At 47.5% G+C, this 18,775-nt stretch overlaps 2 protein-coding genes across 4 annotated transcripts in view; both read left to right on the forward strand.

Annotated features, from left to right (window-relative positions):
• The first annotated feature begins 840 nt into the window (after nucleotides 1–840).
• Nucleotides 841–12,876, forward strand: rab5aa (RAB5A, member RAS oncogene family, a). 2 transcript variants are annotated; one of them, XM_064349198.1, is made up of 7 exons: nucleotides 841–1,007; nucleotides 3,937–4,179; nucleotides 5,542–5,693; nucleotides 6,943–7,065; nucleotides 9,587–9,680; nucleotides 10,341–10,498; nucleotides 10,535–12,876. In XM_064349198.1, the coding sequence occupies exons 2-6, from the start codon at nucleotides 4,014–4,016 to the stop codon at nucleotides 10,454–10,456; spliced, it is 651 nt and encodes a 216-aa protein (XP_064205268.1). In that variant the 5' UTR covers nucleotides 841–1,007; nucleotides 3,937–4,013; the 3' UTR covers nucleotides 10,457–10,498; nucleotides 10,535–12,876. The 2 variants fall into 2 exon arrangements, with proteins under 2 accessions (XP_064205268.1, XP_064205269.1); XM_064349199.1 differs by having other exon boundaries at nucleotides 10,703–12,876.
• A 613-nt stretch (nucleotides 12,877–13,489) lies between these two features.
• kat2b (K(lysine) acetyltransferase 2B) overlaps nucleotides 13,490–18,775 on the forward strand; it is a 17,356-nt gene continuing 12,070 nt past the window's right edge. The window contains exons 1-3 of one of the 2 annotated variants that reach the window (XM_064349196.1): nucleotides 13,490–14,421; nucleotides 16,235–16,364; nucleotides 16,500–16,645. In XM_064349196.1, the coding sequence (XP_064205266.1) occupies nucleotides 14,221–14,421; nucleotides 16,235–16,364; nucleotides 16,500–16,645 (477 nt within the window). In that variant the 5' untranslated portion in view covers nucleotides 13,490–14,220. The remainder of the gene's footprint in view (nucleotides 14,422–16,234; nucleotides 16,365–16,499; nucleotides 16,646–18,775) is intronic. The other variant, XM_064349195.1, reaches the window with a different exon arrangement.

Here is an 18,775-nt window from a genome sequence, read left to right on the forward strand (position 1 = left end):
CCTGTCAGGCTTAAATTCAACTATAGCCTACTCCGCTAGGTATCCTTCAGATTATAATTTTGTTGAGATCAGACAGCAAGACGGTTCTGTCAGGCCGCCAAGATAACAGACATCAATCCAGTTTAAACTTGCTAAATATGTTTACTAGTTGGAGTTTTAGTTATAGTATATAGCATTAGTTTAAACAAAATTAGGCCTACCTGGCTAAATGTTTTGTTCCTTCGTGTTCGTTCCATCTTCCGAATATATTGTTTATGTTACGATGTTACAAGTCAGGTCCTAGAGCGCCCTCTGCTGAACAATATTGTCTCAAATGTTGTCTCCAATATTTATATATTTTGCTTTTTACAATCGTAAATCAATTAAAACATTACTGAGAATATCAAAGACTGGATTCGCTGAAATAACTAGTGAGTCACAATGAGGCAGGGTAACTCAGAATGTGAGAGTTTACCTTTACAATAAAATGTTTGCTATTGATTTATAATTGCAAAAAGTTACAATTAACCCAATTTTTTCACTCTTAACTGAACGTAAATATAATACGCCGGAATCTTTTTGAATGTAAGAAGAGGAAAACATTTTAAAGACATTTGGAGTACTTAACGATGTTTACGTATTGACTTCAAATAATGTAGCTTGTATTTCATGTAGCCTATTTTTATGTGTATTATGCTTGCATTGTGGAGAGTCAAATTACCTTTGGTATGAAAGTAACTGTTTTCTCGCTTCAACAGGGAAGTTTGATCATTCTCTTCTGCGGGTAGGGAGTGGCCGGGAGTGACAGCTGACGTGACGTGCGGGGCGGAAGTTGCATTTGACGTGGCATGCGGGGCGGAAGTTTCTGCGTGTTTTGGTTCTAAAGGGGGAAGTTGCGAGAAAAAGAAAGGAGGAGACCTGATCGGCTCTGATGAAATAATTTGTGCAACAAGAAAACTTTAGCAGCCCCGTTGTTGTCAAGACCCCCGCGTCAGAAATCCCTGTCCGCATTGTCGAACAGCTGTCAGGTAAAGTACCTAACTTGGGGAATGATAGTGTCGATTAGCCTGCGTTTGCTAACGAGATTCACGAAGTAGGCCGGAGCTCCGGACTTGGAAAGAGCCCTTTTTGTCAGTTCCTAAATTGTCAACACATTTTTGCATAATTGTGAGGCTGATATTTTAATTTACCGTTTATGAATAATGTCGATTGCTGGCACCCATTCAGACCTATGTCTTTGTTACTGTGGAAGAGTAAAATTGGCTTTACGTTGTGGTGTGTAATTATACCAATGCTGGCTACCCATAGCTGACGATATACAGCTAGCCAACAACCCAGTAAACGCTCATGGTAGCTGAGTAACGTTAGCTGGTTAGCTCTCTTCATTTCCCCCAAAACTAGCTTGTTAGCTAACCTTAGCGTTTCCAAAATGGCGTCTATCTTCAACATTTTCTTCAAGACAAAACTAACAAGATTGAGGATATGAATTATATGGTGCCGTAGTTGTCTCTGTGAGCATGTTCAACAGATTACTTGCTAGCCACCTATTATAGCATTCCATTGCTTTGGCGTGCGTTTGCCACGTTAGCCAGGCAGCTAGCTAGCTAGCTAGCTAATGTCGGCTTTCAGAAATGACATGTCATGGTACAGATCTGCTTTATGTAGTGTGGCTATATATAGACTGTTTATTTCGCAGGTTTTTCTAACCAGATTGTCCAATAGCTGGCTGAGTTGCTATCTAACCACCCTGTGATCATGTTAAACATGATACACGCCACGGCTAGCTCCACTGTTCTTGGATAGTACTTCAATTTCCGCTAACTGCCCAACTAATTTTATCTTGTCAAAGGCTAAGATTGAAACAATCACACGAGGTTCTCGGCCAATGTTATAGCTTGGTAGTTGGCGAACTAGCGAGTTCGCCAGACTAACGTTGGCTGATCGGCACACCGCCTTAGGGAACAATCGGCCAGCTATGAATACAAAAATGAACAGAACTATTAGCTCTGAGTGAAAGGTGGTGATGGAAAACATTCCAACTGAATTCCGAGGCTGCGCCTAGACTACTTCTACTAGGCTACCGCCGAAGCAGGAACTGCGACGGACGGCCCTTTGCGGTTATTTCGCGAATTTTTGCGGTGCTCGTTTTTAACTGAATTTGCAGGTTGACCACTTGCTGTCTTGACACTTGTGATGATGAGCACAGACGCAGTAACGGCGCTTCTTTTAACTTGTAACGTGGTGGATGTCGTTCTTAATTTTAGGGTCATTTTATTTTCCGTGACGGGACTTGGTATCACGTATTCTGTAGCAGTATGTCAGGCTTTGTTTAAAGAGCAAAGCTAACAGATAATTTGTGAACTGTTGCCAGGTGTGTGTGTTCCCAAAATTCCTCCAAATCCCCCATCTTCAGTTGATTTCCTTTCACATTTTGAACCCTTTTAAAATCCTCCATTTATGACTATTTCCCATTCATATTTACATGGAGAATTTTGCACAAACCACTGCTTGGAAGGAGGGGGTTTTCTCCCACCTGGCAACCCTGCACAGGTGTACAGTTTGTTTATAAGAGGAAACCGTGTAGACTTTGTCATAATCGCAGGTCCATGCATGCGTTTTCCTATAGGTTCGACTAGCAGTGTTCGAAAACGCGACCACTAGAGGAGGCCTTTGCTTTACCACTTCTGTAGACACCGTTGCATTCATGTCAGAGGAAATAAACGGTCTTACGACTTGGCCGCTAAGATGTTGATAACGTGTTTGCTAAAAAAAAAAAAAAAATAGCCGTGAGAGACTGCAGTAAGGTGTGGTTCCCGCCTGTGGCACGCACACACCGGCAGTCGACACCACTGGTAAAACAGGCTGGGAATCTTGTGTGAAGTCTTAAGACACCAGTAGCTTTGTTTGAAGACACTGCCATAGCCTGTATCTGTCCTATCCAGCTACACTGCTCTCAGCCCCTCTGGGTTAACTGTAAAAGTGACTGAGCTTTTTAAACATAGAAGTTTTCAAGCATCGAGTTTTCAAGCATTGAAATGCTCATTTTTGGCTGCGACTCCATTGACGTAAAGAAGTCGTTATTGACACAGGAGATACCCGATAGCGTTTGTTTCATACACGGTATTTACTCAAGAGATTCGCAGTAGGGTTTTTCATATTACCTGTTTGAAGTCTTGTCATATTTACAAAGATATTTCAGGTTATGTGCTTTGCCGCTTAAGTGAGGAGCCCTGCAATACACTGGATTTTAAGCTGCAACCATTGGGGATTGGGGGGGGGGGGCGTGTTTGGGTGTACTCTATGTGTGTGCAGTGTGTGTGTATGTTTGTGTAACTGTTGTGTGCGTGTGTGTGCAACTGTAGTCTGAGTATATACTGTACATGTGTGTAGTGTAAGTGTGTGTAACTGTAGTGTGTTTGTTTGCATGTATAATAACTATAGTGTGTGTGGATGTGTACTGTAAATGTTTGTAGTGTATGTGTGTGTGTAACTTATGTTATCTAATAGAAGTGTACGCCTGTCTCCCTTAATGTTATCTAATGGAGGTGTGCACCTGTCTCCCTTAATGTTATCTAATGGAGGTGTGGCTGTCCTATGTTATCATGAGGGGACACCTGTCTCCATGTATCTAATGAGGTGCACTGTCCTTAGTACTAATGGAGGTGTCGCCTGCCTTAGTTTCTATGGGGTGTACTTCTCTTAATGTTATCTAATGGAGGTGTGCACCTGTCTCCCTTAATGTTATCTAATGGAGGTGTACGCCTGTCTCCCTTAATGTTATCTAATGGAGGTGTACGCCTGTCTCCCTTAATGTTATCTAATGGAGGTGTGCACCTGTCTCCCTTAATGTTATCTAATGGAGGTGTACGCCTGTCTCCCTTAATGTTATCTAATGGAGGTGTACGCCTGTCTCCCTTAATGTTATCTAATGGAGGTGTACGCCTGTCTCCCTTGCAGTGGTGATAGCAGCCCTTTCGAGCAGGACGCCGGTTGTGGTTCTGGTTCCTGGAACAGGACTCTGGGGCGATTCGGTCATGGCCAGTCGAGGTGGAGCCACGCGACCCAACGGGTCCAACGCCGCCAACAAAATCTGCCAGTTCAAGCTGGTCCTGCTGGGGGAGTCGGCCGTGGGCAAGTCCAGCCTGGTGCTCCGCTTCGTTAAGGGACAGTTCCACGAGTTCCAGGAGAGCACAATAGGGGGTCAGTGGCTCGCCTCTCAAGCCTGCCTGGGCATCTTGTATAAAAACATTTTAAAAGTTAGTTGGCATTGTAGCATTGGCCGATTTAAACCTCACTATGGGCTGAGATTGATTGACACTTAGTCTTGCCCAGTAACGCTTTAAGTCTTTGAGCCATGCTGGGGCAGATTTAACATAAAGCTAGACTTTACACAGCCTAAGCCTTGTGCCTTAGGGCACTCTTAAACAGTTTAAAATTTGAGCCTGAAGCCATGCATGTGTAATTTAACATCTACGCCTTAAACCAGACTGAAATGAACATGTTAGTTTCAGGCCTCAGGCAACACCGGGAATATTGCATTTTAGCCTTAAGTCACGGTTTTGTCACTGAAACCTTTGGCCTAGAAATCATGAGTACTGAGTGTAACAGCAACTTGTTGCATTATTATTGTTAGAACTGCTAGTATTATTATTATTATATTTTTTGGATTGATATCTGGTAGCAGGTAGGGCAGGGTTTGAAGGCTTGTGATTCTGCCACGTCACACATGGCACTGTACTTGTGTAAATATACATCATGTTGTTTCATAAACATAAGTCACACCTAAACCTCTAATCTCCCCCTTGAACATTTAGTGCTAGTAGCAGTAGTGGCACTAGTTGTAGTAGTAGTTTCAGTAGCTGTAGTGGTAGTAATAATGTGTGGTCAGGGGTGAAACCATAGAAACCATTTCTGTGTTTCAGTGCTCAGTGATCGGCTTCATTGTGCAGTAGAATAATTTTCTGTTACTGTTTGGGGGTGGGTCACTTATTGATAATCTGTGAGGTCGCTTATCATTAATCTGTGAGGTCGCTTATCATTAATCTGTGAGGTTGCTTATCAATAATCAGTGAGGTCGCTTATCAGTAATCTGCGAGGTTGCTTATCAATAATCAGTGAGGTCGCTTATCAGTAATCTGCGAGGTTGTTTACCGTTAATCTGTGAGGTTGTTTATCATTAATCTGTGAGGTCGTTTATCAATAATCTGTGAGGTTGTTTATCATTAATCTGTGAGGTCGCTTATCAATAATCTGTGAGGTCGTTTATCAATAATCTGTGAGGTTGTTTATCATTAATCTGTGAGGTCGCTTATCAATAATCTGTGAGGTCGCTTATCAATAAATCTGTGATGTCGCTTATCAATGAATTTGTGAGGTCAATTATCAATAATCTGTGAGGCCGCTTATCAATAATTTTTTTGGTCGCTTATCGAAAATCTGTGTTGAGTTTTGGGTTATGTGGATACCGCAGACCTCTTTTTGCGGGATGGGGGGGACGTGGTTCCTCCAGGGTTCTGTTGTGTGTGCCAGTTAGGCTTTACTCTTGGTTCTGATCCACCTCAGCCGCTTTCCTGACCCAGACTGTGTGTCTGGACGACACAACGGTGAAGTTTGAGATCTGGGACACGGCTGGACAGGAGCGCTACCACAGCCTGGCGCCCATGTACTACAGAGGAGCCCAGGCGGCCATTGTGGTCTATGACATCACAAACGAAGTGAGTTGCCATGGCACTGACACATAACTCACAGATAGCTGTGCACCTCCTCTCAGGCACTCCCAGATAGCTGTGCACCTCCCCCCAGGCACTCACAGATAGCTGTGCACCTCCTCTCAGGCACTCACAGATATCTGTGCACCTCCCCTCAGGCACTCACAGATAGCTGTGCACCTCCCCCCAGGCACTCACAGATAGCTGTGCACCTCCTCTCAGGCACTCACAGATAGCTGTGCACCTCCTCTCAGGCACTCAGATAGCTGTGCACATCCCCTCAGGCACTCACAGATAGCTGTGCACCTCCTCTCAGGCACTCACAGATAGCTGTGCACCTCCCCTCAGGCACTCACAGATAGCTGTGCACCTCCTCTCAGGCACTCAGATAGCTGTGCACCTCCCCTCAGGCACTCACAGATAGCTGTGCACCTCCCCTCAGGCACTCACAGATAGCAGTGCACCTCCTCTCAGGCACTCAGATAGCTGTGCACCTCCTTTCAGGCACTCAGATAGCTGTGCACCTCCCCTCAGGCACTCACAGATAGCTGTGCACCTCCTCTCAGGCACTCACAGATAGCTGTGCACCTCCCCTCAGGCACTCACAGATAGCTGTATGTATATTGTATGTGTATAGTTTATAGTGTGTATAGTGTATATGTATGGTGTGTGTAGTGTGTGTGTATGAGTGTATATAGTATATGTATAGTGTGTGTAGTGTGTGTATAGCATATGTAGTGTATAGTGCGTGAGTGTATAGTGTATGTAGTGTGTGTGTATGAGTGTATATAGTATATGTATAGTGTATGTAGTGTGTGTGTATGAGTGTATATAGTATATGTATAGTGTGTGTAGTGTGTGTGTATGAGTGTATATAGTATATGTGTAGTGTGTGTATAGCATATGTAGTGTATAGTGCTTGAGTGTATAGTGTATGTAGTATGAGTGTATATAGTATATGTATAGTGTGTGTAGTGTGTATAGCATATGTAGTGTATAGTGCGTGAGTGTATAGTGTATGTAGTGTGTGTGTATGAGTGTGCAGTATATGTATAGATGTAGTGTGTGTGTAGAGTGTATATAGTCTATGTACGTGTGTACGTGTGTGTATGAGTTATAGTATATGTATAGTGTGTGTAGTGTGTGTGTATGAGTGTATACAGTATATGTATAGTGTATGTAGTGTGTGTGTATGAGTATATGTAGTGTATGTGTAGTGTGTTTGTGTAATCCATGGTAATCTGCGGTTTCTCAGGAGTCTTTTGCGCGAGCGAAAAACTGGGTGAAAGAGCTGCAGAGACAAGCAAGCCCCAACATCGTCATCGCCCTGTCCGGGAACAAGGCCGACCTGGCCAACAAGCGCGCCGTCGACTTCCAGGTGCGCCGCCTCCACCTGCCCCACCTTTCCACACCTTCCACACCTGCCCCACCTTTCCACACCTTCCACACCTGCCCCACCTTTCCACAGCTTCCACACCTGCCCCACCTTTCCACACCTTCCACACTCGCCCCACCTTTCCACACATTCCAACCTGCCCCACCTTTCCACCACCTTCCACACCACTGCCCCACCTTTATCCACAGCTTTCACACCTGCCCCACCTTTCCACACCTTCCACACTGCCCACCTTTCACACCACCTGCCCACCTTTCCACACTTCCACACCTGCCCCACCTTCCACACCTTCCACACCTGCCACTTCAACTTCACACCTGCCCCACCTTTCCACACTTCACCTGCCCCACCTTTCCACCTACCTTCACACCTGCCCCACCTTTCCACACCTTCCACCACCTGCCCCACCTTCCACCTTCCACACCTGCCCACCTTCCACACTTCCACACCGCCACTTTACACACCTGCCCCTTTCCACACCTCCACCTGCCCCACCTTTCCACACCTTCCACACCTGCCCCACCTTTCCACACCTTCCACACCTGCCACCTTACCCTGCCACCTTCCACACTTCCACACTGCCCCACCTTTCCACAGCTTCACACACCTGCCCACCTTTCCACACCTTCCACACCTGCCCCACCTTTCCACACTTCCACCCCTGCCCACCTTTCCACACTTCCACACCTGCCCCACCTTTCCACACCTTCCACACCTGCCCCACCTTTCCACCCCTGCCCCACCTGTCCACACCTTCCACACATGCCCACTTTCCACAGCTTCCACACCTGCCCCACCTTTCACAGCTTTCACACCTGCCCACCTTTCCACACCTTCCACACCTGCCCCACCTTTCCACACCTTCCACACTGCCCCACCTTTCCACACCTTCCACACTTGCCCCACCTTCCACAGCTTCCACACCTGCCCCACCTTTCCACAGCTTCACACACCTGCCCCACCTTTCCACAGCTTCCACCCTGCCCACCTTTCCACACCTTCCACCACTGCCCCACCTTTCCACACCTTCCACACTTGCCCACCTTTCACAGCTTCCACCTGCCACTTTCCAGCTTTCACACCTGCCCCACCTTTCCACACCTTCACCCTGCCACCTTTCCACACTTCCACACCTGCCCCACCTTTCCACACCTTCCACACTGCCCACCACCTTCCACACACGCCCCACCTTCCACCTGCCCCGTCACACTTCCACTTGCCCCACCTTCCACACACTGCCCCACCTTTCCACACCTTCCACACCTGCCACCACACCTTCACCTCACTTCCATAGCTCACACCTGCCCACCTTTCCACACCTGCCCCCCCTTCCACCTTCCACACCTGCCCCACCTTCCACACTTCACACACCTTTCCACACCTTCCACCCTGCCCCACCTTCCACACCTTCCACACTGCCCCCCTTCCACACTTCCACACCTGCCCCACCTTTCCACAGCTTCCACACCTGCCCCACCTTTCCACACCTTCCACACCTGCCCCACCTTTCCACACCTTCCACACCTGCCCCACCTTTCCACCCCTGCCCCACCTGTCCACACCTTCCACACTTGCCCCACCTTTCCACAGCTTTCACACCTGCCCCACCTTTCCACACCTTCCACACCTGCCCCACCTTCACACCTGCCCACCTTTCCACACCTTCCACACTGCCCCACCTTTCCACACCTTCCACACCTGCCCCACCTTTCCACACCTCCCACCTTTCCACACCTTCCACACCTCCCACCTTTCCACAGCTTCACACACCTGCCCCACCTTTCCACACCTTCCACCCTGCCCCACCTGTCCACACCTTCCACCCCTGCCCCACCTTTCCACACTTTCACCCCCCCCCCTTTCCACACCTTCCACACCTGCCCCACCTTTCCACACCTTCCACACCTGCCCCACCTTTCCACACCTTCCACACCTGCCCCACCTTTCCACACCTTCCACACCTGCCCCACCTTTCCACACCTTCCACACCTGCCCCACCTTTCCACACCTTCCACACCTGCCCCACCTTTCCACAGCTTCCACACCTGCCCCACCTTTCCACACCTTCCACACCTGCCCCACCTTTCCACACCTTCCACACCTGCCCCACCTTTCCACAGCTTCCACACCTGCCCCACCTTTCCACACCTTCCACACCTGCCACACCTTCCACACCTGCCCCACCTTTCCATAGCTTTCACACCTGCCCCACCTTTCCACACCTTCCACACCTGCCCCACCTTTCCACACCTGCCCCACCTTTCCACACCTTCCACACCTGCCCCACCTTTCCACAGCTTCCACACCTGCCCCACCTTTCCACACCTTCCACACCTGCCCCACCTTTCCACAGCTTCCACACCTGCCCCACCTTTCCACACCTTCACTGGAGTGCATTTATTTATTTATGCATTTATTTATTTTAAAGAAATTGTTCCATGTACAGTACTACACAAAGCAAAAACTTTGGATTTTGGTAATTTTGTACGTATTTGTTTTTCAGGATGCACAGTCGTACGCTGATGACAACAGCTTGCTGTTCATGGAAACATCGGCAAAGACCTCAATGAACGTCAATGAAATATTCATGGCAATCGGTAAGCTTTTTGCTTTGGATATTTATCTCTAGCTGTGAAGATTTATTTGCTTTCATACATATTTAAATAAACTTATTGTATGAAATATTCATTGTTAAGGAGTCATGTAATCATAATATTGTCTGAAGTGTGGTGTTGAAGTGGTGATCAATGACTTTTGATATTCATAGATATAATGAGTAACTTTGCATAGGCATCCTGAGCTGGACTTGGTCAGTACTGAAACTAAGCAGGGCTGGGCTTGGTTAGTACTGAAGCTAAGCAGGGCTGGGCTTGGTTAGTACTGTAGCTAAGCCTGTTCTGGTTTTTGGGTTTTTTTGGATGGGATGTTCGTTTGAGACGGTCTGAGTTTGCTCAGCCAGTTATTCAGCCAATTTTGGGGACAGGCTGCAGAAAACGGCTCCACTTGGAATCTCACTAAAAATAAACACCAAGCTTGTAGTTAAAGGTCTTGATCCTTTTTTGGGTTAATTTGGGGGGTAAATAAATGGAACAATCCGGGCCCTGATCTGGGTCTTTCAGCACTGAGAGTTGAGTGACTTTGGCCTTCCTGGCTTTTGGGACGTCCCAGTGCTGTCCTCCATGTAGCTGTGAATGATTCACGCAGGATGCACTTGTCTTTTGTCTTTCCCATGTTTTTTATTTCTATTTTTTTCCCAGCGAAACGGCTGCCCAAGAACGAGCCGGCGGCTGCCAGTGCGACCAGCGGGCGGAACCGGGGGGTGGATTTAACGGAAACGGCCCAGCCCGCCAAGGCCCCCTGCTGCAGCAACTAACCAGCCCCGCCCCTTCTTATAGCCCTGCCCCTTCTTATAGCCCTGCCCCTTCTTATAGCCCTGCCCCTTCTTCCCCACGCCCCTTTCATCTTCCCAGCCCCGCCCCTTCTTATAGCCCCGCCCCTTCTTATAGCCCCGCCCCTTCTTATAGCCCTGCCCCTTCTTATAGCCCTGCCCCTTCTTATAGCCCTGCCCCTTCTTCCCCACGCCCCTTTCATCTTCCCAGCCCTGCCCCTTCTTCCCCACGCCCCTTTCATCTTCCCAGCCCCGCCCCTTCTTATAGCCCTGCCCCTTCTTCCCCACGCCCCTTTCATCTTCCCAGCCCCGCCCCTTCTTATAGCCCTGCCCCTTCTTTCCCACGCCCCTTTCATCTTCCCAGCCCCTCCCCTTCTTACAGCCCCGCCCCTTTCATCTTCCCAGCCCTGCCCCTTCTTTCCCACGCCCCTTTCATCTTCCCAGCCCCGCCTCTTCTTTCCCACGCCCCTTTCATCTTCCCAGCCCCTCCCCTTCTTACAGCCCCGCCCCTTTCATCTTCCCAGCCCTGACCTTTCTTCCCCACACCCCTTTCATCTTCCAAGCCTCGCCCCTTTGGCATAGCCCCACCCCTTCATATACTCAGCCCCGCCTTTTCCTCCTCCTACCTCCCACCCCTTCCTCCTCCTAGATACACCCCACACCAGACCTCCTAACTCAATAACATCCGGACCTTGTGGGGGTGCCCTTCTTCACAAACTCCCCTTCCCCCCCCCCCCCCCCCCCCCCCCCCCCCCCAGGAATAGCTAGAGACTGTACAGCTGTGTTTCTAATACAAAATGTCTTTTGGGATTTATTTTTTTTCCCTGTTTCTTTGTTTTAATTTTTTTTTTTTTTTTTTTTTAATTTGACTTCTTTTTTTAAATGTTCTTCAGAGTTACAGATGCACGTGTCACTACAAGGTCTAAAGAAAAGTAAAGTTTTAACTTTGTTCCGCAGCAGAAAAAGAAAAGTACGAGAAGGAGAAAGAGAAGGGGGGGGGGAATTAAAGTGTGTCTCCTCACCCCCCTGCCCCCCGAGACAACATGGTGTACAGGTGACATGGAAGATGTGAAGAAAGTGTAAATGGTGATTGCATCTTGTCCACCGAGCGTTCGGGGGTTTGGTTAGGGAGGGAGAGAGGGAGGAAGGTGAAAGTGTTGGACTCTGATCTTGTCGTTTTTTTTTTTTTGTTTTTTTTTTAAACTGTTCATCATCTTTACGTACTCGGACATCTGAACGCAACGTGAAGTAGCGGCATAGTAACCGTGGCGATGTGACTGCGGCCTCTCCATTGCGCTCACAACTGCTACAAACCAATCAGAAGACTGCTCTCTATTTAAAAAAAGCCCTGTGATTGGTCAAGGACTGGGTGGGGGTGGGGGTGGGGGTGGGGGGAGGGGGGGGGGGGATTTGGGGGTGGCAGCACACGCTCGCTCCACCTGCTTTAGTTTTTTGTCAGGTGCCTCCTCTCGGCCTCTTAACACCTACCGCCCCCCCCCCCCCCCGGTCCTGTGTGGAAATGGGAGTGGGGGGGGGGTGAGCAGTACACGAGCGTTCATTTCGGATTTATCTGTCATTGTGGCCTGCCAGGGCTCCCCGGTACCCCCAAATTTTCTGGGTCTCCTTTTAAAGAAGAAGCAGTAATGTATAGCCACCCCTCTCCCCCCCCTCCCCCACGCCCCTCTTCCACATGCACACAAGTACACACACACGCACTTACACGCACACCTGTTGATGTCTGTTAAGAGTCAGTAACTCGGACGGGTTTGATGCCTTGCACTAACGGCACTTATGAATATTCCTTGTCATAATTGCAGCCGAAGTGGTAAATATATATATAAATAATATACTGTAAATAGGGTGTTGCAATGTAGTCTACTTTTCAATTTAGGATTCACAGGACTAATGCTTGCTTAGGGAGTGGTCTAGGAAAAAAAAAACAATCTGGAAGCAGCTCTGCTATGGGCTTTGGACCTTTTTTTGTCCCATGAAATGGTTCAGTTATAATCAGTGGTGGTCTATAAATGTAGTGTTATTAACCAATGAACTTGCGTTTCTTTAGTGGTCTGTCTTGTACTTTTTCTCAACGACAACGGCGACGACGACAAAAAACTTAAAAAAACAAAAAACAATGTCCTGGTTTATATTTTTGATTTCTTCTGCTGTGTGTGATGAGAGACAATGATGCCCAGTCAATTTTCCACCTTGTAGACCTGAACTGTATTGTTATATTGGATTATTAGTAATTCTGCTATAACGAGACTTAAGTAGCTGAACTGATTAACCGGCCGGCGCGCGCCCTTTTACACTGCTATTGTAATGATGTAACAATGTTAACGGCGAAGGACTGATCAGTTCTAATGTTCAGGTACCGATTTATGAATAAATAATTTAATAAACAGGGATATATTGTAAGCATTATTTTTGTGAACATTTTAATTTCTGCTCATATCTCGAAATGCAAGGTATTTACAGCACTCTGAATAACCGACTAAAAGGAACGGAAGGTAATTATGGATGTTGGTATCTGCGCCGGGATAAAGTTGACGCAGACGTCCGGTTTGGAGAATGACGCCGCGTAGACCACTTTGGCCCCCGTGCTACACAGCTTTACAGATTCACTTCCTGTGGTTTCCATAGTGATGAGGCGGTGAGGCTTCACGAGCTGCAGATGGAGAACAAAACCGCCAAGGTTTTTAAAAGTATATTAAGGGGGCAAAACCCCCGGAATATATGTCTAAATACATGTTTAAATTTGTTACACTTCCAAATAAGATTTAATCGATTAAATCTCATAAGATTTATTGCTGCTTCCATTTTTGCTTTTGAAATGGGCGTGGCACTCGTGCGTACATATGGTAAGGAACAGAAAGCACTCCGCCTACATATTTTAAATTGCGAAAATATTTTAATTAGTTACCCTTATGTCACAACATTTAAGACATCTCTTAAAATATGTTGCTGTTTCCATATTTTGCTTTTGAATGGTACTGAAGTGTATTATTTTATGCAACGCATCGTGCATATTGTAATCATTTATAGCTGACTGGAGTGATTCCGATTTCTTTCTTTTTGTGGCGGGCACAGTAACCGGTGCCCCGACTCCGAGGTTGAACCTGCAACCTCTTGGTTTCAGTTCCAGATTCTGGAGTTCCACCCCGTGTGACTCACGTTAAACGTTTATCCGCCCAACTGTCGGTATTCTTCAGTAATGTTGTTTTCTTAAAATGTCCAAATTAAGGCCGTTTATGTGTAAGTTAATAGATTATTCAAAGTAGCTATTCACATTGACAATATTAATAGCCGCTTCGCCAAAACATTGTTATGACTGACTGTATGTGATTACATTCGCGAAGGTACTGGAAATTTGTGCGGATTATTGTGGTCTAACATCAAATTCTATAGGCCCATCCGCCGAGTTCCGATCATGCCCGCTTGCTGTGTTACGCGCATGACTGCGCCCTGTATCTGTTTTTTTTCTCTCCGTTTTGATGTCGGCTGCGTCAGGGATTCCGTGTGACCTTGAAATTCTTGCCCACGAACCGTCGCATTTTTGTGCGCTGTCTTTGAGTCATAGCGGAATATCCATTTTGTCTCCCCTAGTGGAGGAAAGGCGGGTTTACAATGACAAATAAAAAAATTAGGGATGAGCGCCATGTCTGATCCCGTAACTGTTGGACTTAGAAAGGGATAGAGGAGAGCCTAACGCTCGCGACTCGGGGGGTTCCTCTCTGGGCTGGGTTCACAGGATGTCCGAGAGCGCCGGGGTTCAGCAGGGCTCCCCGGCCGTGGGGGCGGCGGGCTCGGCTCCAGCGGCTCCCGGTGCTGGAGGAACGGAGTGCTCCGGCGCCGCTGCGGGGTCCGCGCGAATCGCCGCGAAGAAAGCGCAACTGCGCTCCTCTCCGCGTCCAAAGAAACTGGAGAAACTCGGGGTGTATTCCGCCTGCAAGGTACGTCAAGACTGTGCTTTTCCCAGTTTTAAAAAAAAAAAAACAGACACACACGCTTTAACCAAGCAACCGAGAGCTAGGGGGGTCAGTTTATATTTTCGAAGGGTAGCTAGTTAGCTGGCTAGCAAGCAAGGAAACTGATATAGACGAGTGCAGGATGAATTCATGTCATGACACAATAAAATATTATTTATGTGTAGGTAACAAACTCATGTGAGTAAAATTAGCCTACAAGAGGAAGGTGTGTGATTGAATGCATAATGTTTGGCAGCTGTGGTTTGCATTTACATTTAATATCGCGCGATGAGGGAGACTCGGACGTAAACACACACACTTGGCTCCGTATCAAACGTTCGGTTTATTGAATGCAGGTTTCATAATTTAATCCCCTCGACGGCACCGTATGCGTCCGGGACACGGTGTGGGCAAAACGAGATGAGGAAAGTTGGGCGGTATTTCTGCGAGGCGCCTCGGTTGTAAAAACACGCAGCGCAAACGTAAATTTGTAGGAACCGTCGTCTTTGTTGTGACAGGGTGACAGCTGCCGCTGGTGGGCGGAGTTTGTTTTTGTTCGTCGGCACACGTTCCTGCTCAGCGCGAGATCGGGGAAAAAACATAATAACACGGGTTGTAGTGCGCGAGCCCTACCGCGAGGAGCGCGAGGCTGAGGAGCGTACAGACCAACGCTGCGCGGGGATATTGGAGCCCACTCCGCTGGTTACGCAATTAACTTAAGCGGTTAGCATGCTGTGCATTTTCAGACCATGGTAGTCTTCTGAATCGTGTTTTTATAATGCAATTTACATGTTTTCTTGGTGGAAAGTTTAAGGTTGCACACTGGCCATGTCTGAAACTGGATATATTTAACTGGTATAAATTGAGCTGACGTCTGTTGCTGATATCTGTGTACTAAATGCAAAGCTCATCTCCCTAATGTGCTGTTCCACTACCACCTTCACATAAATACATGTCTGGTTCAGCTGTCAGTGAGTGGTGTTTTTTCTCTGCTCTTAAAACTAGATTTTACCTGGAGTTATAACATATAGCTACTTTCACCAATATTGAGTGCAAAAAATGATTTTAAGTGTTTTATCTATTTATTTTAAATCAATAAGAGTGTTTTCAGGTTTTACCAGCACCTGAAGAGTTTAATTACACCTGTGGGCGTGAGTGCAGTGGGTATTGGGTGTGAGTGTGTAACAGATGTGAGTCTGGCAGAGGGAGGGGTTATGTGTACAACGGATGTGACTCTCTGGCAGAGGGAGAGGTTATGTGTGTAACGGATGTGACTCTGGCAGAGGGTGGGGTTATATGTGTAACGGATGTGACTCTGGCAGAGGGTGGGGTTATATGTGTAATGGATGTGACTCTGGCAGAGGGAGGGGTTATATGTGTAATGGATGTGACTCTGGCAGAGGGAGGGGTTATGTGTAACGGATGTGACTCTGGCAGAGGGAGGGGTTATGTGTGTAACAGATGTGACTCTGGCAGAGGGAGGGGTTATATGTGTAATGGATGTGACTCTCTGGCAGAGGGAGGGGTTATGTGTACGATGTGACTCTGCAAGGGGTATGTGTAGGATGACTCTGGCAGAGGGAGGGGTTATGTGTGTAACAGATGTGACTCTGGCAGAGGGAGGGGTTATATGTGTAATGGATGTGACTCTGGCAGAGGGAGGGGTTATGTGTAACGGATGTGACTCTGGCAGAGGGAGGGGTTATGTGTAATGGATGTACTTCAGAGGGAGGTTGTGTAACGGATGTGACTCTGGCAGAGGGAGGGGTTATGTGTGTAACGGATGTGACTCTCTCAGGCAGAGGGCGGTGGGTGTAAGTGCAATGGATGGAAGAGCCAGAACCCCCCGCCTACCCCCCCACGCACCGACCAGCACCCCGCCTCGGCGAGCCTGAGCGAGCCCTGCCGCAGCTGCAGCCACGCCCTGGGTGAGCCAAACACTGGTCTCAGATCAGCGCTTCTGTTCACAGAGATGGGCAGCAGCTTGCAGGCGGCATTGTGGTGACTGTTCTGGGATCAGTATGCCCCCTGAGCTCTCTAACCCCGCCCTCGTCCTGTGACAGCGGATCATGTGACCCACCTGGAGAACGTGTCAGAGGAGGAGGTGAACAGGCTGCTGGGCATCGCTCTGGACGTGGATTACCTGTACACCTGCGTGCACAAGGAGGAGGACGCAGACACCAAGCAGGTGTACTTCTCTCTGTTTAAGGTAGGCCTCCGTCTGACAGACTGGTCTACTTCTCATACATGCACACACACACATATGTACACTCAGATACGCACACACACACATGCATATATACACACACACACACACATATGTACACTCAGATACACACACACACACATGCATATATACACACACACACACATACTTATATACACTCACATACACACACACTCTATGTCCCCACCACACATGCACATACACGCATACACACACACATACACACACACACATATGTACTCTACGAATCACCACATCACAACACACACACTGCATATATACCACCACACACACATACACATACTTATACACACTCACATACACCACACTCTAGTCCCCACACATGCACATCACGCATACCACACACACACACACACACACATCATATTACACACAACTACGCACACACACACCATAGCTTATAACCACTCACAATATGTACACTCAGCATCAGCCACACACACACATGCACTATACACCACACACACAACACACATGATACATCAATCACACACACATCTATGTCCACCACACATCACAACACACACACACATACACACACACACACACACAGATAGTCGTGTGCTGAAGGCCCTTCAGACAGGAATGTGGAGGGGGGCTGGGTCATGTGACTTCTGTAATGGGGTCAAGTCAATCAGGCTTCACAACAAGCACAGCTCTCACTTCCACACACAAATACAGAAACACACACATACAGACACAGAGAGAGAGACACATGCAAGCATGAACACACACATGCACACACACACACTCACACACACGCACGCGCACACACACTCACACACATACACACACACTCACACACACTCAGACACACATATACTAATCTGCCCTGTAGTGTTCTATGGGCTAATCTGCACTGTAGTGTTCTATGGGCTAATCTGCACTGTAGTGTTCTATGGGCTAATCTGCACTTAGTGTTTATGGGCTAATCTGCACTGTAGTGTTCTATGGTAATCTGCACTGTGTTCTATGGGCTAATCTGCACTGTAGGTTTATGGCTAATCTGCACTGTGTTCTATGGGCTATCTGCACTGTTGTGTTCTATGGCTAATCTGCACTGTGTTCTAGGGTAATCTGCACTGTTGTGTCTAGGGCAATCTGCACTGTGTTCTATGGGCTAATCTGCACTGTGTGTTCTATGGGCTAATCTGCACGTGTTCATGGGCTAATCTGCACTGTAGTGTTCTATGGGCTAATCTGCACTGTGTTCTATGGGCTAATCTGCACTGTTGTGTTCTATGGGCTAATCTGCACTGTAGTGTTCTATGGGCTAATCTGCACTGTAGTGTTCTATGGGCTAATCTGCACTGTAGTGTTCTATGGGCTAATCTGCACTGTTGTGTTCTATGGGCTAATCTGCACTGTGTTCTATGGGCTAATCTGCACTGTAGTGTTCTATGGGCTAATCTGCACTGTGTTCTATGGGCTAATCTGCACTGTTGTGTTCTATGGGCTAATCTGCACTGTGTTCTATGGGCTAATCTGCACTGTTGTGTTCTATGGGCTAATCTGCACTGTGTTCTATGGGCTAATCTGCACTGTAGTGTTCTATGGGCTAATCTGCACTGTAGTGTTCTATGGGCTAATCTGCACTGTAGTGTTCTATGGGCTAATCTGCACTGTAGTGTTCTATGGGCTAATCTGCCCTGTTGTGTTCTATGGGCTAATCTGCACTGTAGTGTTCTATGGGCTAATCTGCACTGTAGTGTTCTATGGGCTAATCTGCACTGTAGTGTTCTATGGGCTAATCTGCGCTGTAGTGTTCTATGGGCTAATCTGCACTGTAGTGTTCTATGGGCTAATCTGCACTGTAGTGTTCTATGGGCTAATCTGCACTGTAGTGTTCTATGGGCTAATCTGCACTGTAGTGTTCTATGGGCTAATCTGCACTGTAGTGTTCTATGGGCTAATCTGCCCTGTAGTGTTCTATGGGCTAATCTGCCCTGTTGTGTTCTATGGGCTAATCTGCACTGTAGTGTTCTATGGGCTAATCTGCACTGTAGTGTTCTATGGGCTAATCTGCACTGTAGTGTTAGGTATCGGCGTAACTGGCTAATCTGCGCTGTAGTGTTCTATGGGCTAATCTGC

Source organism: Anguilla rostrata, chromosome 8, assembly GCF_018555375.3.
Source record: "Anguilla rostrata isolate EN2019 chromosome 8, ASM1855537v3, whole genome shotgun sequence".
Lineage (NCBI taxonomy): Eukaryota > Metazoa > Chordata > Actinopteri > Anguilliformes > Anguillidae > Anguilla > Anguilla rostrata.

Excerpts from the sequence above, each read along its gene's own strand:
- rab5aa (XM_064349198.1), top strand. The coding sequence starts at position 4,014 with ATGGCCAGTCGAGGTGGAGCCACGCGACCCAACGGGTCCAACGCCGCC. Across the intron at positions 5,694-6,942 it reads TCTATGACATCACAAACGAA|GAGTCTTTTGCGCGAGCGAA; the intron begins GTGAGTTGCCAT and ends GCGGTTTCTCAG. Across the intron at positions 9,681-10,340 it reads TGAAATATTCATGGCAATCG|CGAAACGGCTGCCCAAGAAC; the intron begins GTAAGCTTTTTG and ends TTTTTTTCCCAG.